The 24964-nt window shown below is 42.5% G+C and overlaps 1 protein-coding gene across 2 annotated transcripts in view; it reads right to left on the reverse strand.

Annotated features, from left to right (window-relative positions):
* vta1 (vesicle (multivesicular body) trafficking 1) overlaps nucleotides 1–24964 on the reverse strand; it is a 113496-nt gene continuing 88532 nt past the window's right edge. The window contains exons 7-8 of one of the 2 annotated variants that reach the window (XM_084031107.1): nucleotides 16379–16453; nucleotides 1–1436 (exon numbers count right to left, since the gene is read on the reverse strand). In XM_084031107.1, coding sequence (XP_083887233.1) covers nucleotides 1291–1436; nucleotides 16379–16453 — 221 coding nt within the window. In that variant the 3' untranslated portion in view covers nucleotides 1–1290. The remainder of the gene's footprint in view (nucleotides 1437–16378; nucleotides 16454–24964) is intronic. The other variant, XM_084031108.1, reaches the window with a different exon arrangement.

A 24964-nucleotide genomic window follows, 5' to 3' on the forward strand; every position in this document is an offset into this window, starting at 1 on the left:
TCAAGTCAAATATTTTATTCAAACCGAATGTGACAGACAAACCTTCAAAGTCCCACAAAAAGACGTTCAGAGAAACTTGAATGTTAAATAAAATAGCAACCAGAAAGAAAGAATCCTAATACACAGAGTAAGTGATGCAAACACCTTGAAGAAAGGAACCATCTCCGTGAAGCAGCTGTCCGACCGCAGCTTGATTTACTGTATCAGGTACAAGAGTCAAACGAAACCGAAATACAGTCTGGTGCCTTTTGAGCGACAACAGAAGACGTGAAACGGGTTTCTGGGAGACGGTTCTGATGAAGCTTCTGTCTCAAATATCTAAACTTGTGGCCAGCCTGTGTGTTCATCCAGCATATCCTGGTGGGTAACATCCTGGTGGGTAACATCCTGGTGGTTAAGGCTTGTTAAAGGGGCGGAGAGATGTCGGCTGTCTGTTATGCCAAAACAGAATGAATAACTAAACTAAATTCTTTCTTTTTAATGTAAAAATCTAGTCGTCTTTTCTTCCTGTCAAACACAACATGACGTGGATTTACGTAAGCATGCACCAAACAATTATGACCAATATTAAAATAACATTAGTGTTATTAGTAGTTGTTGTGTTTGGAGCATTTCATTCGAAGCTTGTGGTCCAATCAAATGTGAAGGATTTAATTTAAATCCCACTGGTGACTGCACAACCTTCAAATGTCCAGTTTCAATGGGGAATATTACCAGTTGGGTTCACCGGTCTGATGCGTGAATGTCAACAGAAATGTCAACGGCTAACACCTGCTTTCAGTCTGTTTGCTTCACTGAGCTAATTAGCTGCCTGGCTCTGCCATCTACTGTTAACGGGTGTGATTTTAAAGGTTTCATTTTGATGGATTTGTAAATCCTTTTGAAAGCCACTATGGGTAGAACGTGATCCACTGATCATCTACAGTAAAAGACAGTAAGTTGCTCTTGAGTTTAACGATTGATATTGGTGCCGAAACTCAGAGTCATTCAAATGATTTCAATGTACTGTAAGTGACAATATTGATGAATGTGTAGGTCAATAAGGCAGCTTTGATCTCTGGGCTCTAATAATTAATAAGCAGTCAGGCACAGTGTCAGACACAGGCAGCCATTGTTGCAGACGGATTCCATCATGTCCTCCTGTGACGCCGAGCTGAACGTCTGTCTTCACAGACCGTGCTCAGTGTGTGTGTGTGTGTGTGTGTGTGTGTGTGTGAGAGATCAGATAGAGTGGCTCTGCTGGGGAGAATGGGGGGTGGGGGGGAGGGATCAGACCGGAGGACAAAGACTTCATTCTTTGCCGGTGGTAAGGAGCTTCAGGGCTTTCTGCAGATTCTGGATGGCCGTGCCAACGTCCTCGTACTGCAGGGCGCTGCCGGCATACTTGCAGTACTTCTGGGCCTTGGTGAAGTCCTCGGCGGAGAGATGAACGCCACCTGGAGGAAGGAGAGAGGAGGAAAACCAGAGAAGCAGGTCAGATATCAGTTCGTGTCTGCGAGCCGACGAGAGGAGCAGCGAGCAGGAGTGGTTCATGGTTAGCAGCCGCTGAAGCTGCAAACAGCCGCACAAAGACGTGGATTGATGCTAATTTCATAGAGGGCATAAACCATGGAGCACTTGTTAAACAGCAGAAAGATATCAGTGAATCTAGTGCCAAGATTCTTCCTCTTTGGAAAACACTCAAATCATTGAAGTACTTCTGTAAATGACCTCATGAAAATTAAAATATGGATCTCTGATTTTTTTCTACCATCCAAGAACGGTTTCATATTCATTCTCCATGACTCAGCCCTTTATTTGTTCTGTTTAATCAGTTGTAGTTGGCTAATTAATTTGACTCATTTTTTTTACATAGCTGGCAAAGTGCTCAACAGAAATTGAAGTAAAAACTTGGATAAAATAAATTAGAAAATAAAATGAGAAATAAAAAGTCTATAGCGTGTCAAGTGTTCTTGTAAAGTGCAAAGAAATAAATACTGAATGGATGTACATGGACTGGAGGACTGTGTTCATCTCTATATACATAATAAAAGCAGTGTGTTTAAAAAGGAGAGTAAACCTCAAAATTCTTAAAATTAATTGTATTTTAATGAACACAAATGCATTGGGGACACTGTACATTCTATTTCAAAGCAAGAAAATTGGAAAAAGTAATTGAATTTCATAATATTTCACAGAAAGTCAAGAAATATAATGTAAAAAAAAATAGCAGTGTTGACATATTTCTTTACAAACTCAAAAATGTACTGTATAAACTAAGAAATGCTTGAAGATTTAACTTTCCTGATAATCCTAAACTAATATTTAGTTGCATAACCACGGTTTCTGATAACTTCACATCTGTGGTACATGGAGTCGACCAACTTCTGGACCCGGTCAACAGGTATTGCAGCCCAGGACAATTGTACTACGTTCCACAATTCCTCTGCATTTCTTGGTTTTGCCTCATAAACAGCATTTTTTATGTCAGCCCACACATTTTCTATGGGATTAAGGTCCGGGGATTGTGCTGGCCACTGCATTACTTGAATTCTGTTTGTCTGGAACCATGATTTTGCTCGCTTGCTGGTGTGTTTGGGGTCATTGTCTTGTTGAAACACCCATTTCATCTTCAGCATACGGCAACATAACTTCTTCCAGTATTCTGATGTACTCAAACTGATCCATGATCCCTGGTATGCGATAAATAGGACCAACACCATAGTACGAGAAACATCCCCATATCATGATGCTTGCACCACCATGCTTCACCGTCTTCACTGTGTACTGTGGCTTGAATTCAGTGTTTGCAGGACGTCTGACAAACTGTCTGTGGCCCTTAGACCCAAAAAGAACAATCTTAGTCTCATCAGTCCACAAAATATTACGCCATTTCTTTTTAGGCCAGTCAATGTGTTCTTGGCCAATTGTACATGTATTTTTTTAACAATGGGACTTTGCAGGGGTTTCTTGCTGGTAGCTTGGCTTCACATAGACGTCCTCTGATTGTTACAGTACTTACAGGCAATCTTAGATCTTCTTTGATCCTCCTGGAGCTGATCATTAGCTGAGCCTTTGCCATTTTGGTTATTCTCTGATCCATTCGAATAGTCGTTTTTCTTTTTCTTCCTCGCCTTTCTGGTTTTGGCTGCCATTTTAAAGCACTTGATATCATTTTAGCTGAACAGCCTATCATTTTCTGCACTTCTTTATAGGTTTTCCCCTCTTTTATTAATTTCTTAATCAAAGAACGCTCTTCTTCTGAACAGTGTCTTCAACGACCCATTTTACTCTGTTTTCAAGGACAAATGCACAGCCAGCCTATGAAGCGTCAGTTGCCTTGATCCTTAAATAGGGGCCACCTGTTTAAGACCTTTTTTTTTCCACATAATGACCTCGCTAATTGAACTCGGCACTGCTATTTTTTTTACACGCCCCTTTCAGTAAATTATTCAGTTTCACAGAATCAGCAGCATGCCTGTTGGTTTTCTACTTGCAGTGTAGAAGTTGAAATTCTAACAAAAACAGTGATTTAACTTGCTAGTGATGTTGGACTGCTATTATTTTGAACACAACTTTGTGTATATATATATATATATATATATATATATATATATATATATATATACACACACAATTGTGTTCAGAATAATAGCAGTCCAACATCACTAGCAAGATAAATCACTGTTTTCAATATATATATATATATATATATATATATATATATATATATATATATATATATATATATAAAACAAGTTGTTTTTTAATAATATTAAAACATATAGTGTTGATGAGTAGATTAGCTATGGATTTAGTGTTTTTTGGATAAGCGGCTGCTGTAACAATCATTTGGGATTCATATATCCGTGTGTCCGTCTGTCGACCTACATGTGATTGTTCAAACCTGCAGTCAGCTTCCAGCATCACCCAAATAATTATTTTGCTTTCAAACAAACACATGAAATAAGAAAGTCAGCAGGACAACCAACGATCCCGAAGAGGAACCCAGATTAGTCCAGAACAGTCTGGACCCTGAAGAATCCTCAGATGTGTTTTTCTTGGAAAATGTCTAGTTGGGTCCGCTGTGACGTGCGTCATGGAAACCAGCCCATAATCGCCCGTCAGTACTGAGGGGATTGTGGGTAATTAAGGCTGGAGAATCTCCTGCAGCTGAGCTCTTCTGGAGCGCTTCAAAGACAGACTGCTCTGTGATCTGCCTGATGGTGGGAGCTGTCAGTCAGGAGACACAGGTACACAACGTATGTATAAGTACACAGTGGGGCTGCAGTATTAAATAGAGATGGACCACTTCCTATGAGAAGATCCTGCTCTGAAGATAGAAGGTGGGATCCTACATGCATTCAATGTGGTGAGCTGAGCCACATAGCTGAGTCATGACCCACGACATGTTCACATTGGAGACAGATGGGACTGAATGCTGAGTAGCTGAGCTCAAAGCAGCAACAACAGGGAAAAGTCATGTTCATCAGCTGCCATGGAACACGACCTTGTGACATTTGTAATCTTAACCTTGTGCAATGGGAACTGTAGTTTAACCTTATAACATCAACAGACACAAGATACTTGACCGCCCACTCAAACGCAGTATTTGTATTCATTCATTAGTCTATTAAAGCCCTGAGACGCCACCGAGAATAAGTCCAAAATGTTCTCTCTTGTGTTTATGACTGAAGAACAGGTGGGAAACAAAGATCAATAATTGGATCATTTTGTGAGTTAGTCAGTCAGCAGCGGTTGGTCTGCAGGTGGAGCAACTCAGAGCCGTATGCTGCGTTTACTTGGAATGTGAATTCGGTAACTTCCAACTGCTGAGTCAGGCTCCCTCTTGCCTAAAGTGTTTGACCAGGTACATTCATTACTGCTGACTCACAATGGAGGATCAACAGGCAGAGAAAGAAGACCATTCAACTTCCAGTCCCAAGAAAAAGAAACAACAAACTAATGGAAGTGAAGAAGAACATCATCAAGAATCAAAGTGACCACCAACTAGGGAAAACCACGGACCTCCTTTCAGTGTGGAACATTTGAAGGCATCACGCAGATGAGAGACAGTCACACTGTTGGTGAGGGAGACAGGTCCCAGAGGCTCGCCTGCAGTCCCATCTACAGCCACAGAGGCCGCTAGAAGCAACGCATCTCAAATCTTACAGACTGACACTTTAACAATACACCACATCGCTCACCTGCCTTGACTCGCATATGAATTTAAGTGACATCCCATTCTTAATCCATAGGGTTTAATATGACGTCGGTCCACCCTTTGCAGCTATAACAGCTTCAACTCTTCTGGAAGGCTTTCCACAAGGATTAGGAGTGTTCTTATGGGACAAGTACCGTTGTCCTGGCAACCACCAAACCCAGACTCATCCATCAGATTGCCAGATGGAGAAGTGTGATTTGTCATTCCAGAGAAGGCGTCTCCACTGCCCTAGAGTCCAGTGGCGGCGTGCTTTACACCACTGCATCCACCGCTTTGCATTGCACTTGCTGATGTATGGCTTGGATGCAGCTGATCGACATGGAAACCCATTCCATGAAGCTATCTACACTGTTCTTGAGCTAATCTGAAGCCCACATGAAGTTTGGAGGTCTGTCTGTCTCCAGAAACAATCTTCTGCAAACAAATGAAGCGGTATGTTTGGACTTGGAGGTTCTGCAGCTTGTTACACTTACAGTCCTCCACCCATCGGAGTCCCTGGAGGTCTGAGCCTGGAGGAGCTACAACATCTTATAGTGGGTGTAACACTATGGATGTTATACTGTACACCCTCCCTCACATACAGGACTCCCCTGTATGTGAGGGAAAACCCCCTTCTAAAGCCCCTCAAAGATCCATCCAGAACCTATTCTTTCTGTGGATCTGTGGATGGGGGCGTGATTCTCCTTCCCGTCACCTTTCCTTCCCTTCCATACTCTGTATGGAATTGAATTGAAAGGTACATGTAGGATGTTTTGTCATTTCTTCAATTTATGAAAAACTTAAATGCTATTTATTATCAGTGTGTGAATCTGAATACCTGAATAACCACTCTCTAGCTGAACACATTTCCAGCAGCAGCAAACAAGAAGACGTGATCCCATGCGTTTTAGGAGGAGGAGTTGATTGTGTGCATTTCTTTTATTGTTTTAGTGTTTTGACTTCACGGCGTCCTCGTGTCTGGACCAACCCATGTGGATGTTAGAGTTAATATTCACTGAACCTCCTGATGACATGTCGTAGTGTCACACTTTAGCGTCTATGACCAAGATGACCATTACAAAACAAAAAGTCTACGCTGACTTGAATTTACATGAAATGTTACACACATCTAAGTAATGTGACAAAGACTCTGATCTTTGACTAAACCTAAGCAAATGTTTTTTTTTTGTCCAACTTTAATCCCTTGTTGGAATCTGTGACTGTAATCCATCCGTTCTCTCTCCCTACACACCTCAGGCAGAGCAGCTTCTCTACCTCGTGTCGTCATTTTGACTTCTGCAGATATTCTGTATCCTAGCAACCAGAGCGTCTCGGCTGACGAATCTCAAGTATTTCCATCTGGGCGTGTTGGGCTGGGAGGACGACACCAATGTGTCCTTTTCCTTGAGTCGATACGTTGACACTTATTTATCTCTTTCTTTTCATCTCTAATCCCTCCTATCTGATTTTTTTCGCCCTGATATCCTAATTCCTCTCCATCCTTCTTGTGTCGAGGATGCTCTTTAACTGGAACCTGCTCTCCATATCAAACACATGAACTCATACAGCTGCAGATCCCTGAAACATCTGACAGCAGAGCATCCACACACACTGCCCAAGAACCATATCCAACAACTCACCTTCACTTTGGACAAACGCAGCACCTCTGTATTGGGATTACTTGGACCTCCAACGAAGAACATGTAGATGACTTTTACTGCTCTTGCTCTCAACCAGCAACCCAACAAGTGTTTCCAGACTCTTTCAACCACAAGGTTAACAGCCGCCACGTTTCAAACTGGTGACATCTGCATTCAAAGATAATTACTTTTACAGTTTCTTAAAGTAAACTCCTCACCCAACTCCGTCTCCGACAACTTACACTTCCATACGATTGAACTTCACTCTCAAATACGTTTCCAGGGAAACCTAACTATTTAGGAAACACGTGGTTAACGTACCAAACAAACCAAACACACTACAAAATGGTTGAGGCAACAAGACTACTTGGTTCTAACAGTGTTCTACGTGAAAGTCCTGTGTTTGTTGATCCGTCCACCACCCAGACCTCCTTTGTGGACGTACACAGACTCCTTTGAAATGTATGATTGTAAATGATACGTCATCCAGCACAACACGTTTCCCTTAAAACGTGATTCACAATGCAGATTTGTTGTGTGGGAACATTGCAACTCATACAGGCTCACATCAGCTCCATCACCACAAAAACCTTTTCCTTGAAAGTGATTTATGAAAGCTGGTGCTTTGGAAAATGTACCAAGGAAACAGAAATGTCAGATTCTCCCTGATTACGTTTGATTTTGATGGATCACAAAATGTTTAATCAAAGTCGTCAGAGGGAGGAGGTCACAGTGGATGGATGAGTCAAACACAGGACTTTCACTAAGGCCACCGCAATTTGGTTATATCAAAATATATAATTAATTAATCCATATTAATTTTTTCCCATCTATGTTCAATATTTCATCTCAATAAATCTGCAGTATTACTTTCAGTATGTCAATGGCATTATACTGATTCATTACTTTTTCAATATCATTGCCAATATTGTTATTGCTTTCTGATTTTACTAAACACTTGTATAGATATTTTATTATATCTTAACACTGGTGTTACTATTTCTTCTCATACACTTTGTATTTTAAACCTGTTTTTAGTCTCATGTTTTTTTTATTTAGTTTCTAAGTTACTAGGTTTATACAACCATTTTGCACTAGTATTACTTTTTATACACTTTATATGTATTACTCTTTTTTTCATAGCAACCACAAAAAGTAGACATTAAAAACTAGATCCACACAGCCAGCTCTCGTCTCACAAGTTAACGTCTAGCACATGAAATAATAACAGCAGCAGGACTCTTCTATTCAATGTGGACATGGCGGGACCCCATAAAGGACAGTGCAGGCCGACGGAACAGAGCAGCAGATAATATCTCTCTTGGCTTAGAAACACTCATAAAACACGGCCCTCTGCTCTTTAAAATGCTCTGCAGAAGAACATGAAAAAAATGATTGAATAATGTGGCCCCTAATCCCTTGGCAGATTCCTCCAAAAAGCAAATATGCTGACTGCATCCTCTCAACGGGGGGAAGAGGTAGAGAGGAGGAGGAGGGAAAGCAGTGGGGAGACAGAAGCCCCTTTTAGACTGCCTTTTCGTTGCAGGAGTATTCCGCCGTTATTCCGCCCCGTCGTCAGTCTAAACGCTCACCAAGGCAGAAAGGCGTAACAGAACATCACGCCTCTGAGACGGCAAGGGAGGTGGTCACAGAGCCGCATCAGAGGCGAGGCGAGGCGAGACGGCGTCCTATCTAAACGCTCTGAGCACCTGAGGCGGAAAAGACGTGACGTGGTGAAGACATGTTACCATGGTGACGGCGATGCAGTTTCCAAGTCTTTAAAACTGCTTATGTCTGAGCCGCCATCAAACACCCAATATTCAATGTGAGATATCCGGTTAAGTATCGTTTCATTCATAAGAACAACCTGCTGTGAAACATACAAACGCATCGTTAAATAGCATCTCTGTCTGACATACAAACCATGGAATTATACATGATGTGAAATATATTCACTAAAATATCTTTGTTTCACGATATCATCAGCACCTTTTCAGGACTATGTGATGTGAATGTTATTAAATGGATACAGGAGGTGGTTTCAAAAAGATAATAACCAAAATATGATTAAAATACAAAATGGCACCAAAACATACTGGAAGCACTTTATCTTACATTTTATTAAGAAACAAATTGTTTTCTTAAGAAACAAATCGTTTCATTAACAAACAAATTGCTTTATTGTATCCATGATTGGACACACATCTTTTCAGTGAAAAACAAGTAAAACATCTTAAATAAGGTCATCATAAATCATAAGGTTCCCCTATTTAAATAAAGGATAAATCATTGTTAAAAGGCTGTTCTTTGCTACATGACAGACCACGTTCCACTCGGGGATCTGCTGAACAAACCAACTTGTAATCTAGCCGACAGCTTCTTTGATTGAAGGTATTAAAATTATTTCCTTTTCTGCTGCTCTGCATTACGTCACTTGTGGATGAGAGAAACCAGAGGGGCGAGCAGCAGGGACAGGAAATGCTGACTGGGTGAATTAAAAAGTATCATGACTACAAAATGAAGAACAGATATCCGCATGCTTTCTGCGTCGTTTGCTGGTGCTTTTACAGGCTGTTTGACATGTTTTAATGGAGCTCTGCAAGCAACATTTCTCTTCATTTATCTGCAGGAACTAAAGCTTAATGTGTTTCTCAGATAGGCTTTTCATTTTAATTGTAACAGCGATGCAACAGAAGTGTAATTGGCCGAGTCACACAAGCACGCCTGGATGCACCCGTGAACAGAGAAAGTGTTTTCCTCTTCAGAGACTTGGCAGATCAGGTTCAGTGAAATCTTGCAAAGAGGTTGAATTATTCATTTCACCTACTTATCCAGTTAAGGGTTCTGCTGAGTATGCATACTAAACTTTGTAGAAAAATAAAGTGATTTCCACATGGATCTCAGATCCCGCTGAGCTGCATGCGTGGTCTTTACAGGACATTGTGTAATGTACTTTATGTATGTTAAATGTTCTGTGCTGCAGGTCAGGAGCTGTGTTAGGGCTCAAGCAGATGAGGATCACACCTACGATTAATAGCCAGCCAACATGTGGACTTCATGTGGAAACCCATGAGTCAGCAGTTTTACACTTCCTGCTCCCTCGTCTCCAAGTCGTGTTTTCTGAATGTGTTTCTGGTTAAATGTCTTAAATGAGGTCTGTGTTTAACACGAGCTGAAGAGATTTTAATGTTTTTTTCTACAAAAACAAATACGTCAGTAAATACTCCCCTGGTGACTTCTGAAGCATTTATGTGTTTTTAAAAGGGAAGGTTGTTAACAAGTAGCTAAATGAGAGGTGGAGGTGGACTAGTGTTTTAGTGGTGCGGACATTAAGTCATGTGACCTATGGTGTAGTTCCTTTATACTTAAAAAAAGTGGCGTACTCTGAAGATTATCTTGCTGAATAAAACGTGGAAGTATCGGAAACGTTTTTTGCATGTTTGCTATGTAGTTTATTATCTACAATAATCCAACATTTTCATTGGCTTTTTGTCGAGGGAACCTGAGCTATGCTAACTTCCTGTTGGACTACAGAACTACGTCACCATGCAGCACTCTCCAACCAGAAGGTGTATTAGCAGACATGACATTGCCCTATGCTGCCTGGCTATTGAACTACATTTTGTCTGAAGAAAGGAAGGAAGCTCCTTTGTATCTTGTTGGTAAGTCAGAAATTAATTGTAGATTTGGGTTTAGGCATTCTGTGAGTAGAGCTAGTTGTAACATTTAGTCTTGTCTAGATAGCTTGTTGTTTAAATTCTTGCAAAGCTGTTCATACATGAGTGGGCAATTACCTAGTTTCAGCCATCTCAGCTGTAGTGAATAGACTTGATTGGAGGGAGGGACTAAACCTGCATGAGGTAAACCAAGCACTTAAGAGCTTGTCACTACGGCATCAGCTGCAGCGTCAGGACAGCCTAACGAAGACAGTTGAACAAAGACAAGGGAGTCGATCTGCGAGGGCCTAGACAGTTGAACAAAGACAAGGGAGTCCATCGAGGAAGTCCATTGAGGTAGGCATAACATCTCAACCACCACCCATCGCAGCCATGTGTCCTATCCCAGTCAGGACATCAAACCGGAGACGATTTCGCCAAAGACCCACTGGTCGAGGCTGTAACCCATCCAATCTCTGCTACCCACCATTCTCCACCGGTACAGACTTGAACTACTAGGGGAGCTATGGAACTGCCAGTATGCAGTCAAGAAGGCGGACACCATTTCAGCGTATGCCTCCCTGCAGACTCTCCACTTCCTGGCCCTTACGGAGACCTGGATCACCCCAGAAAACACTGCCACTCCAGCTGCTCTCTCAACTGCCTACTCGTTTTCACACTCCCCAAGACAAACAGTGACTTTTTAGATGAGATGGATGCCCTCCTAAGCTGCTCCCGCGATGATGGCACACCACTCATCGTCCTCAGTGACTTCAACATCCACCTGGGAAAGCTGCACTCATCTGAATTCATTGACTTCTTCCCCACATTTGACCTCACATCTTGACCTTGACCTTGTCTTCATATGATCCTGTGGCATGGCATCTCGGCATTCTCTGTTACCCCGCTCACCATGTCTGACCACTACTTTGTGACTTTCTCCCTCCCCATGAAGTCCATCACATCCCTCCCCTCTGTCAACAACCAACTGTCATCCTATCTCTCGCAGAACAACCTCCTTGACCCTAATCAATCAGGATTCAGGACTGCTGAATCCACTGAGACGGCCCTCCTCACAGTGACTGAGTCCCATGCCAGAGACTCATCCCACTCCTCCGTTCTCATTCTCCTTGACCTATCTGCTGCATTCGACACAGTCAACCACCAAATCCTCCACTCCACCTTGGCTGAACTTGGCATCACTGACTCTGCTCTAACCTGGTTCACATCATACCAGACAAATCGCATCTTTCAGGTCACATGGAATGGCTCTATGTCCAAACCCTGTTCTCTGGAAACGGGTGTCCCTCAAGGATCAGTACTAAGACTGCTTCTGTTCTCACAATACACCGGATCACTAGGCTCTGTAATCACATCATATGGATTCTCCTACCCATTGTTTTGCTGTTTCTCTCTTTTCCCCCAACCTCCGACACTCACATTGCAACTCGCATCTCGGAATGTCTGGCAGACATCTCTGTCTGGACAACTGCACATCACCTCAAGCTTAACCTGAATAAAACCGAACTCCTCTTCATCCCGGGGAAAGACTGCCCTTGCATGGACCTGTCGGTCACTGTCGAGGGCATCACAGTATTGCCATTGTCAACTGCGAGGAACCTGGGTGTAATCCTTGATGACTAACTATCCTGCCCCAACATCACTGCTGCGGCCCGATCCTGCAGATTTGCCCTCTTCAATATCTGCAGGATATTGTAGAGGGCAAATCTTTCCTCACAAAGGATGAAACACAACTCCTGGTCCAAGCACTGGTCATCTCCCACCTTGACTACTGTAACTCTCTCCTGGCTGGACTCCTGGCCTCGGTGACTAAACCAAATTCTCCCACATGACCCCCCTCCTCCGTGACCTCCACTGGCTCCCTGTTGCAGCACGCATCCAATTCAAGACGATGGCACTGGCCTTCAAGGCCATCAATGGAACGGCACCTATCTACCTTCAAACACTGGTCAAACCACACGCCCTGAAGCCAGCACTTTGCTCGTCTACTTCAGCTGGCCAGCTGGTACCACCATCGCTGAAATCAAACAAATGTCACTCAGAAAAGTCCCGACTCTTCTCTGTTCTGGCGCCTCAGTGGCGGGAAAAGAACTCCAGACCAATGTCAGGACAGCAGAGTCACTTACCATCTTCTGAAAAAGACTCAAGACTCACCTGTTCAGACTTCACCTTGACTCTGCATAGCATGACCCACTTCCACCCAAAAAAAGCACTTCTATGTTCTTTCCTATAGGACTTTGATCATAGCACTGTTGTACTTAAAGCGACAGTGTGTAGGAATTACTCCCATCTAGTGGTGAAACTGTATTTTGCATTCAAACGAATAGTGCTCTCTAGCGCTTCACTTTGTTGCAACTACGGTAGCCGTTATCTACCAAGAAGCTATGACAACATGTCGTCCAACACCACTTCACCAGTATTCTTTCAGGTGATGAGGTTAAAATTTCAAACAAACGTGCGTGAGCATGCATAAGTCATTCCTCCTCGAGCAAGATGGGGATTTATGTTGCCATGTTTTTATTGGTTAAGTGCTTATATTGCTCTACAACACTGACTGTAAAAGGCAAGAGGTCGTGTCCGGGACGTCCACGATGGGAGGATGAAAAAGCTCTGTAAAAGTCAATCTCCGGGAGCTCCAGGGGGAACAGCGTGTCTAGAAGCGCCTCTCGTTGAAGTGATCGCTTTTCATTCACGCTGGCTCTGAACAAAATCACATTTTGGCAGTTATAGTCTTCATAATAGTGGAACGACATGGAAGCCTCCTAAGGGCTTACTAGTCCAATGTAAATACAAATAAACAATCTTTGCTTATGAGGATAAATCAGATTATTGGCAGAAGTAATTATACACTTATGAGGATCTATTTATGAATGAAGATATTGAGGCTGCACGGTGGTGTAGTGGGTAGTACGGTCGCCTCACAGTGAGAGGGTCCCGGATTCGATTTCCGGTATTTATAATAATTAGATAGGTGAGTCACATTCAATATCACGAACGCAGTAAACAATGAAATGTCACAATGGTTACTTTTGTTACCTATTGGAACGCTGCTTGGATGAAGACAGAGTTTGTGGGTTGGAATTGATTAAATAATCCACTTGGTAATAAAAAGTCCAAGTGATGAGTATGTCGGTTACTTCAAGCAGGTCAAATTTTATTCATATCATTCATTTACTACGATCAACTATAAAGTTACTGAATCAGAACATTATGTAAGGATGTGAAGACTGATACTGCATCATTGAGTTCTACTTAACTTTACTTATTGTTTGTTGGGAATGTTGGAAGTGGAATCTAATTTGATTCCATAATTGATTGAGAAGGGTTTGATGCTGGTGGAGTCCTGACTCTCCAAACAGAACATTCCTTTTCAACTCTTCCTCTCATTCCCATCTCACTTCCCCTCCTCCCTTGCCCTCGCTCATCGTCCTCTGTCTCTCTCCTTCCTCTTAACATACTTTGAAAACATCATAGCATTAAAGATACCAGGTGACCTCAGAAAAGCTCAACTTCAAAGTGGACTTCAAAGACAGACTGGACGTGTCTTTTCTACCAACTAAACACCCATGTCCTGAAATGCAAAAAAAAGTGGGGGAAAGTTAAAGTGCCTTTCACAGACACCGGCAGAACTGTGACACTTAAGTTCATCAGTGGAAAGTCATCACAAAGACATTTATGAGACCGTTAAATAGCCTGCGGCTAAACCTAGCACTTAAAGGGATGGTCGTGATGTTTAGTGTTGGGGTTGGGTGAGGTAGGCCCTGCGATAGACTGGCGACCTGTCCAGGGTGTACCCTGCCTTCGCCCAATGACAGCTGGGATTGGCTCCAGCCCCGCCGCGACCCTGAATACAGGATAAGCGGTAGACAATGGATGGATGGATGGGTTGTGTGAGGTACAGTAGATGGAGTTCAGACAGGAGTAGCAGCAAGAAAGCAGTGTGGTGAACTGCTGTGGACAAACTTTAGACACCTACGTCAATATCAGTCAATATCAGTCAATATCAAGTGGATGTTACATTTAGAATATTTTCACCGTTCTGCCTTGTCGTCTCAGGCCTCTCACCACCAGACTCTGTTAGGAAAATCAGTCATTTAACCTTACCAACAGAACACAGGTCCTGCTGCTCTACTGTTGCCTCCATCGGTTAGTTTATTTGTGTTAGTGTGTGACTTTGGTGTTTTAAAGGTTAGCTCAGATTCACCAGAATCCCACAATAACGGAGGAAGACCAGCAACAAAATTTGTGTTTTTGTCAATGAAGTCTCGTGGCTTTGAAGAGAGCATTGATAACGGCTTTAGTTGTGGGCTGACAGCGAGGTAAGGAGACAAACTATTCTATATATAGCGTCCACTTTGGTCTGGTTCAGACTACAGGATACTGTACATGCTGAAGTGTCCTTGGGCAAGATACTGAACCCCAAATGTGTATGAATGTGTGTGTGAATGGTACAAGTGACTGAATGTAGTGTAAAGCGTCGAGTAGAGTAGCTAGAAAAGCACTATATATTGGTCCATTTCCCATTAAACTAAGATGTTCTACTGGGATACAGGAGCTGCCAGAGACACACTACATGGTATACCATTGATTGTCGGGATAGAATCAGGTGGATATCATACAACCTGAAGCTGGACATTCATCTGATATTGATTTTAGGATTCATCAGAAGAACATCACTTTGCTCCTGTCTCTTTCTCCTATCCCTATAAATGGTTTTAAAACGCCAAAACAAAAAAATCCTACACTCTCCCAGGAAACTAATGTGTCACTTAAAATCTGTCAAAAATCAAGTCTGACACGCTAAGAAAATATCCATTATAATATGGGCCAATGTACCATTTTACCATGAAGGAGATTTCTGGATACGTTTTCACAGATGTTTTACACGTATTTTTAAGGAATTGTGGGAGCAAGAAGCTCTGGTGGCGACCATCACCCACGAAAACTTTCATTTTTTTTTCAGATTTGGAGAAACAAGCAAGTACAGTATTGTTCCAGTTGGAAAAAGTTGATGGACTGTTGATGTTACCAGACATGCCAGAGACACATTTTTCAGCTCTCAATTATGTTCAATAGTTTAACTCATTTTTCAGCGTAAATTGGTGTCATTTAATCATTTTGAAGGAAGTGTCTGTGAACGGCACTGTTTCACTAACGTAGAGGTCCACGTCTGAAAGGAGCCGAGCACATTCAGCTGTTGATTCTTCTTTCACTCTACAAGTCCATTTTGCACACACATTCATGACATCTAATACAGCAAAATAAATCGAGAATACGTATGTTAAGAGAGAGGTCTGTTCATCTTTGAAGAAATAAAAAGATGTCCGATAGAGTAAAAACAGGATGAGAAAACAAAACTGAAGAATGATTAAAAAGGAAAAAGAGCTAAAAGTTTAATAAGGGAAAATAAAGAGTGGATTTAGCAGCAGTGTTTGGGATCAGTCTCAGGAATTCAATCCAACTATGCACAGCTTCACATTTTTGTGTTTTTACTGTAGTAACAGGCCGGTTCCACATGGACCACAGAGGCCTGAAGACTTGTATGAATGTGAATGTGTTTTGGCTTCAAACTACCCAGGCACTTCTTGACAAGCAGCAGTATTTTAAAAAGTAATCTAAAGCAGACTGGAAATTACTGCACAGATCAGAGAGCTGCTGCAGCGTCCGGTATAGCTTATATACGTTGCACATGAAGTATATCAACCTTCTCTTTCCACAGCTGCCTTCCCACTGAGCTGCAGGTCAAACTATAAGAAAGGCAGCTGGAAGGACAGAATGGAAAGGGACTCATGTAGGCATCGTGTGTATTATTGTTTTATTAGTGTGAGTGTGTGTGTGTGTGTGTGTGTGTGTGTGTGTGTGTGTGTGTGTGTTCTTACCCTGCTGCTGTGCGTTAAGCAGTGTGGGGTCAATGTTGTGAACTGATCGGGGAACAGGCACTGGTTTAGCTGCTTCTGTTGGTCAACGAAAAAACAAATGATCAGAAATACTGAATATCACAAACATGTATTCCAACAGCTTGCATCTCTGAAGCGTATTATGAATAATAACTGCAAGTGATGATCATGGGTGGGAGTTCACCTTAAACCCGGCCCACTAAAACACTGCACTGTAACACTCATAGCTATAAGGTTACAGATAGTTTCATATTCCCAGCCTCTGTGTTTCGACCACACACAGTGGCTACCGACTCATCAGTGGGCTGAACGCCTGCCAGCTGGATAAAAAAAACTAGGGATTTTAACATGGACATTTTTGACTGGTTACGCAAGTTAATTTATTAATGAGTTATTAATTTAATGTTTACCTATAAACAGTGCTTGCTATCACCGCTGATGTCGATCTTTCCAGCACAATTGTGAATCAGTTTCAGCTGCTTTCGTTCAAATGAACATGACAACAGGAGCAAAGGAGGCGACAGCAAGACAAGCCTCTAACAGAATGGTTCTGATGTGGAGGCCACAGTCCATCTCTCCTTCTCATCCTCTTCTCTAGTTCTCGGTTCTGCCAGTAGGAGTGTGAATCTCTTGGCACGATTCGATTCTGATTCAGAGGTCAACAATTTGATTCTAAACAGATTATCTATGCATCTTGATGCAACCATTTTTTGTGTACATTTCCATGCATGATTTAAAAAATAAATAAAATCTGAGTTTGCTACTGAGAGTTTGTGAGTATCTTCCTACGTTTGTCATGCTCACGAAAGAAAATCAACAGGTTAATTTACCTTCTGTAACTTTTGATTTAAGAAAAGGCTTTTCTTTATCACAAGTAGATATGACTTTCTATGAACACAAAGTCCCCCTGTTACAGGCGATGAGCATATCCCTGCACTGTGAAAAAAGGCACCAGCTCAATAAGTTATCCTAGCTTGTTTCTATCATTTAAATCAGGGGTCTCAAACTCAACTAACCTGTGGGCCGTTAGAGGTAGAGTCTGGGTGAGGCTGGGCCACATCAAGTATTCCACAAAAAAAGGGGGACCAATGTTAGTGGGTGCGATTTATATTCAGGTGCGCTCAATAGTCTGGAAATTACGGTACACGTGACCAACGTTGCTAATTCGTGTTGTTGTCATGAGCCTGAGCTATGGTAGCCCACAAGTGTTAAAAAATACAAAACGCACAGGGCAATGACTCGCGCAGATAAAGTGAAGAAAAAAACATGCGGGCCGCACTAACATCAAGCTTTGATTTCAGGTAGGGGGCTGCAAAATATCATTCCAGGGGCCGCAATTGGCCCGAGGGCCGCGAGTTTGAGACCCCTGATTTAAATCAACTTAACATAATGACTTAAGAAATTTTAACTTAATTTGATGAGTTCTTGGTATTCCAATTTAAGAGAGCCAGTTCAATGAAATGGAAATTTCAATGAGTCAACCTAACTTGACAATATGAGTTTTACAATGGTAACTGGATCTCTCATGAACTGGCCATGACCCTTGGTGTGTTAGCAATATTAATGTGCTGTAACACAAAAATAGTGCTTGATCTGATATGGGACCAGTAATTATCATAAGATATTTTAAATTACTTCTGGAAGTCCGCCCAGTCGCAGCTGCCAAATAACAGAAGAAGAGGAACACCTGTTGTTGAGCAGATAGAGGACGATTAACGAGAAGTGGCGGAGGACTACTTTTTGTCAGCAAAATCGGACGTGGCTGGTAGCTCGGATCTCATTTTCATACGAGCTGCAGGTGCAGGAGAGGAATTGGCAGGGAGCAGGCTAACATCGAGTGGATTAAGGTAAGTGGTTAATTTAGCTTTTCTTTTTAATTCTACATGATTGTAAATTGGCTATGGATATTCAAATTTCATGAGTTCTAACATTTATAAAAAACGAAATGGTTAAATAACAGCTTTTTGCGGGAAGTAATGGTTAATTTGAGCTTCCAGTCTTGTTTCTAACAATACTTTTTAAACTTTCAATAGTTGTATAATGTGAGTTGTTAGTAAGAGTTGTATGGCATTAAGTCCTTTAGAAGCACATTCATGGTGCTTGATACAATTTTTGTGTGGAACTGGTGCTTTGTAACATTTGTCAAGGTGCTTCAAGGCTCTGTGTGTCAGTAATTAGTCGTGGCCAGCGAGCATCCGCCATTATTAGAGGTGTAGGCTGCGGTCACATAAACGCGAGGGAAACCTGTTGAAAGTGAATAGGCTGTTGTAATGGACATTAATGCAGTTGGTGAATGTGGCGAAAACTGTCCGCATCCCGACTCGACGGCGCGTTGAGTTGGCCGCTCCTCATCAGCATAACGTTGAGGTCCAGTCTCCTTTATGCAAATCAGAGGCGTCCAGCTCGCCTCGCCGCCTCGCGAACGCTCTCGCGAACGCTCTCGAAAATCTTTTAAACTGACCGTTGCCGATCTAAAATAAAGACAGATTCAGAAACTGCATAGCTTATTTCTCGCATTAAATGTTTTCAGAAACACATTTCGTAAAAATAAGAGTTTCCAAACGAGCCGCCATGTTGGTCAAACTCTGAAGCAGACAGGGCACCAGTGAAAGCGCCGTCCAATCAGGTGTAGCCATGAAGTGTGCGCGTGATTGTATGAAGGAGAGCGCCTGTCAATCATCCTCATAGTGGCAGCCCACAAGCATGCAATACTGGCAAGCGGCGCATCAACTAACGTTTTAAAAACGCCCCTGTGGACACGTAGCATCAGAGTGAACCAAAGGATTGCCACTTAAACCTCTTAAACTCCGCTGGGACGCCGATGTCCCAGTACCCCTCCCTCTCCCGTTGAATGGTATCTCCCAGGGGCACTTCATCATCAACCAATGCATATTTGGTATTGCTGGATTCAGGAAGCTCTTGTGTTTGCAAAAATAACATCGTTTTTCTTTTATCTCGTATGTATTTCGCATAAGAGCAGTCTAAACACACATAGTCCAAATCGCAATGAGCGGTGAAAAGTCAGGTCTTGCCGTCTTTCGACGGGAAAAGTTACAGGATTACACGCGAGCTGATGAAAAGTTAGCACGGAGTGAGTCTGGAGTTAGCTGTTCTATAAAAAATAAGTGTGTCACTCCTACATAATATTTTCGCTGAGATAAGCTGTGTAGAAAGTGGGATCATAACTTTCCCTTTTAACGCGTGGTTTGACTATGGAGATGTTTTATGGTGTTTGTGTCAGAAAACAACGTCAGCTGTCATTATCATGCCTGTTTTCAATACTGTACAATGTTAGAAGCTGGCTAAGTGTTGTTTCATCACTGACAGTAATGTTTTGAACCCGAGAGACCGTGTAAAGATGGACTTAGATTTGTCATATTCATCTTCAAGAGGAGATTTCAACCTTTAGAAAGATGTATGACATTATGCTAATTAACCCAGTGTATAGCAGTGTATACCTGAGCGTAACGGTGCGCCCCTCAGTCTCGCCTATACGCTATTACGCAGAGACACCGTCAATCACAGAGGTATGTTTTCGCTGATAAATAACTCTAATTAATTAGATAAAACATGTCATTGTCAGCACTGGCCGTTTATTCCGGTATCTGGCGGAGTAATATTCAGGCAATCTCCTTCACATACAAACACGTGCTCTCACACATAGCATAGCAACTGTTGCCATCGTCCTGGGTGCACGACCCTAGTCTGCAGAGGTGTTGTGTTCAATGCAAAATCATCAACCATATAATTAATCAGTTTCAATAAAATAAGCAATGTGAGTTGTGGCAAATGGAATCACCCTTATGTATTAACGCCGCTGTAACAAGTGTAAATATAGGTCGCACTGTTACACATTTTTCCACACACACTTTTCAGTCATACAACTAACACATGAATGTGAAGTAAATTCAAATGACGTGTTTTTGCTCATGTTTAAATTTTACATGACCAAGGTTTTTATATCATAGTCTAAAGTATGTTGTGTTTTTTTAGGTGCCGCTGTCCATAGAAGTTAGGCAACAATTAGATGAAGTGGAGCTGTAAGGTTTGCAATTTTGCAACATACAATGAGAGAACTACTGTCCTGATCCACCTGAAGGACAGTGTCTGGAAAATATGGAGGAAAAGCACGAGATAATGAAGACTGAAATGCAGAAGAAAGACCCTGATCACCAGCTTTTGGAAGAGCTGATGGCTGCTACGTTGCTCCCACTGCAGAAAAGACATCGTTGGAGATGAGTCGCTCATTGCAGAAGTCATTTCCCGATGGCCAGCGCTGTTTGATGAGAGACAGGTAATCGCAACTTTGTATGTAATGAAATGTTATTTTTTCATTCTCCCCTTATCCTCATTCTCTCCTCATTCTCTCCTTATTCTCTCCCTCCTCCCCTGCTTCTCTCCCTCCTTCTGTCCCTTCTCCTCCCCTCTTTTACCCTTTCCTCTCCATGTCAAGAACTATGTTGATCAATGTTTTCTGTCTTGTCAGATTAGGGCAGAATTCCAGCGTATTGTGACTGAGGACCTCCTGGAGAAGTTTTTTGCTGGACTGAATGGCCTTGTGCCAAGACTATTGGCACTTCACAGGGCAGCGACCATGAGCAGAAAAAAGCAGTCGCTCCAGAGACTTTTGGACTGCCTTGAAAAAGATACGTTGAAGAGCAGATGACTAGAAACAGACAATTGTTGTTAACATTTTCATCTTACTGCATGTTTCTTTGTCTTGTAGGACACAAATGGAATGGCTGCTGCGCTTCTTGGCCTGCCACACTTTCTATCGGGTGAAGATGCTTCGAATGTCATCAGAATTTGTGATGTAAGAATCACTTTTTTGTGATGAAAGATTGTATGTGTGCATTTATTGTTCTGTGGAATGGGATCCTGTACACACACTCCACTTACTCAACTCACTTTACTCTCTTTCACACACACTACACATTAACTCACTCACACACTCACTCATACATACACACACTCTCACTCACACTCCACTCACACTATTTAAAACGATGGTTCGGAGTAAAATGCACCCTAGGTAATTTCCACCATGACATCCAGCCAAACACCCCCTCAGAACAGCTGGGTAAACACGGAAATGGCGTCGGCGCAGTGCTAGCGTTAGCAGCCGAGGATAGAAGCTATCAGGCAAGTGTTCTTTTAAATAAACTCCTGGTTAGAAACTTTCAAATGCCTCGTTTTGTGAGTACAGACCCTATGTGTACTACTGCAGAAGTTTAGTAACATTCCATGCATTAATAGTGGGGTAATTTATGAGATATACATAATGTACCGTTCGTGCCAGTATAAAGCCATTCGGCTGATAGCCCTATCTTGACCAATGTTGAAAGGGTGTGTAATTGTATGTTCAATTGACAAGACATGACAAGTTTTCTCAAATGGGTGATGTAATATAGATAGTAGTTTAAACTCAAATTATCAAGTTCAAATGCTAAAAAATCATCAGTTAAATAACTAGTGTAACTGAACTTTGTGAGTTGAAGCAATATATGATCATAAATTAAGTTAACAAGAGAAAGCAAGTTTTATTTAATGCATAATGTAACATAGTAAGTCATTTCAACTCAGAGTATCACGTTCAAACCATAAATGGTGATTAATTAAGTCATTTATATAAATTGCCTTCTTGAATTGAAATAAAGTTTTTATCAGAATTGAGTTAATTCGTATATTTAAGGCAGCTTTTGAACTTAAGGTTGTAAGTTAAACCGACCTGAAATTTATTACAGTGTGAGATAAAATAGTGTACTGTAGCCGATATACAAATAAAAAGCTTTCAATGCAATAACCAATGCAGCTGCATTTCAATACATTATGGAACTATGTATCAGCTCTTACACTAAACCATGGCTACTTTTGGTCATTGATAATATGAAAAATAAATAAAATAAACAGATTAATTTTCATGCGTCATTAAAGAAAAAGCTGCTCTCAGTCAAAGATAAGAATAAGACTTCTCTTATCACAAAATTCTCCTGTTATGGGTAATAAGCAGCATACAATGCTATGCTACCTTATGCTGCTTGCATTTCAACACAATGTGCAAAAAGCTTGGAATTCAGCTCTCATACATTTGTCAGTGAATCGGTAATGGAGGAAAACACAGAGTAGCAGTCTGGGAGATAGTCTCTTATGTCTCATACAGAGACCGAACAAACTAGGAGTAAAACCAGAGACTGTTTGTGAACAAACGACAAGGTCGCTGCCGTATTTATGCCGAGACAACGTTATGTTCAGTATTTAAGGAGCAGCTACGGTGTTAGCCTAGCCTAGCTTTGAGCGAGCCAAACACCAAAACAAGCATTTTTAAAGTTATTCGCGTATCATCTTAACGGACAGACTTAACAAACCATGACTTTGGGCTTTTTACTAATCGTCGTTTTTTGGCATACTCTTTATCTGTGTATTGTAATTAAATGTTTTTAATTTCGGAGCATAGCTACCGCTGTTGTGGACCAGCCGATTTGTGGCTTGCTATTCAGTGAGTGAATACAGCTCTGAGATTCAGCGATAAAGTTATAGACTCAGACAGGATGCCGTTTCGTTTCCTGGTGTATCTGGGACTTCCACAACATGTACAAAGCAGTAATTGTGTTTATTTCGGCCATGATTGATGAAACATTATCGGTGTAAACAACTGGCTATGTGCGCTTGGTGCTCATGCGTGTACAGCAGAGAATCAGCAGCATCTTTCTGTAGTGGGCTGCAGCAGGCAAACTCATTTCAGTTTCAAAATTCCGATAATTAACTGATCTGCAGCGAGACATAATCATTCTAGAGAGAATCACAATGCATCAAAGAATCAAATATTTTTCCCACCCCTATGTGCTAGTGTGCTCGTAGCATGAGCAATCAGGTTCACAGGTAGTCCAGCTCCTCCAGGATCCACATCAGAATCAGAAAAGGTTTATTGCCAAATGCATTTTCACATAGGGCCTATGAGGAATTTGTCTTGGTCTTCAGTGCACACAATACAAACGATAATGTACAGAATGATGCAAGTAGTGCAAAAAGTGTTGTCATTACAGGCAGATGACAGTGTGTGAGAAGCTGGGTGTTGGTGGGGGAAGGGGGGGTGGGGGGGGTAGTGTGCATGTCAGTGTCAGTGGGGGTCCGGGGCCCTTGTTAATGAGGCCAGTTGCAGACGGGAAGAAACTGTTTTTGTGGCATGAAGACCTCAGCCTCATGCCGGAAGGGCTTGTTTCAAAGATTTTATGTCTGGGGTGGGAGGGGTCGAACATGATTTTCCCTGCACGCCTCAGGGTTCTGAAGGTGTACAAAATCCCCACTCGCTTCCCGAACAACCGGCTTGCCATCGCGCTGCTCCAGCTCTCCCCGCCCAGAACGCACTCACGTGACCACCCACAACCACACACAACTGTACTACCACTCATTCTGGAAAAAAAGGGAGAAAAAAGAAAGAACTGTCAATAAATGTCCGTTTGTGGTAAAGCTGGATCATCTGCCTTTGTCCTCCTTCCAACTCCCAACCATCTGACCGTGGTTAGCCTGTTCCCAGCCTCTCTCTAACTGTCCCAGTGCCTCACTTCACCTAAAGTGTTCCCACTCTTTTCCATGGTCCTTCGAGCCGGAGCTAGAGTGTTCAAACGCTTTTTCAGGAGGCGTTCAGGTCCTGGAGGGATGGCAGGTTGCAGCCAATCACCTTTCCAGCACAGCGGATGATACGCTGCAGTCTGCTCCTGTCTTTGACTGTAGCAGCAGCGTGCCAGATGGTGATGATGGAGGTGGGGATGGACTCTATGATGGAGGTGTAGAAGTGCACCATCATAGCCTTTGGCAGGTTGAACTGGTTCAGCTGCCGCAGGAAGTACATCCTCTGCTGTGCCTTTTTGGTGATGAAGCTGATGTTCTGCTCCCACTTGTGGTCCTGGCTGTAGACTGTGCCCATGAAGTGGAAGTACTCCATGGTTTCCACTGGGGAGTCACACAGGGTGATGGGGGAGGGTGGGGCTGCGGTCTTCCTGAAGTCCACAACCATCACCAATGTCTTTAGAGCATTGAGCTCTAAGTTGTTTTGGCCACACCAAGTCACCAGGTGGTCAATCTCCCACCTGTAGGCAGTCTCATCCTTGCCAGAGATCAGCCCAATGAGGGTGGTGTCATCCGCAAACTTCAGGAGCTTGACGGACTGGTGACTGGAGGTACAGCTGTTGGTATTGGGAGAAGAGCAGGGGACAAGGCAGCCCTGAGGGGATCCTGTGCTGATGGTCAGGCTGTTGGAGACGTGCTTACTCAGCTGCACACTCTGCTTCCTGTCACACAAGAGGTCGGTGATCCACCGGCAGGTGGAGTCGGGCACATGCAGCTGGAAGAGCTTGTCCTGTAGCAAGATCGGGATGATGGTGTTAAAGGCGGAGCTGAAGTCCAAAAACGGGATCCTGGCATAGGTTCCTGCTGAGTCCAGGTTCTGGAGGATAAAGTGGAGGGCCATGTTTACAGCATCGTCTACAGACCTGTTGGCTCTGTAGGCGAACTGCAGGGGGTCCAGGAGAGGGTCCGTGATGGATTTGAGGTGCGACAGGACAAGGCGCT

Source organism: Eutrigla gurnardus (assembly GCF_963514095.1).
Source record: "Eutrigla gurnardus genome assembly, chromosome: 16".
Taxonomy (NCBI): Eukaryota; Metazoa; Chordata; class Actinopteri; order Perciformes; family Triglidae; genus Eutrigla; species Eutrigla gurnardus.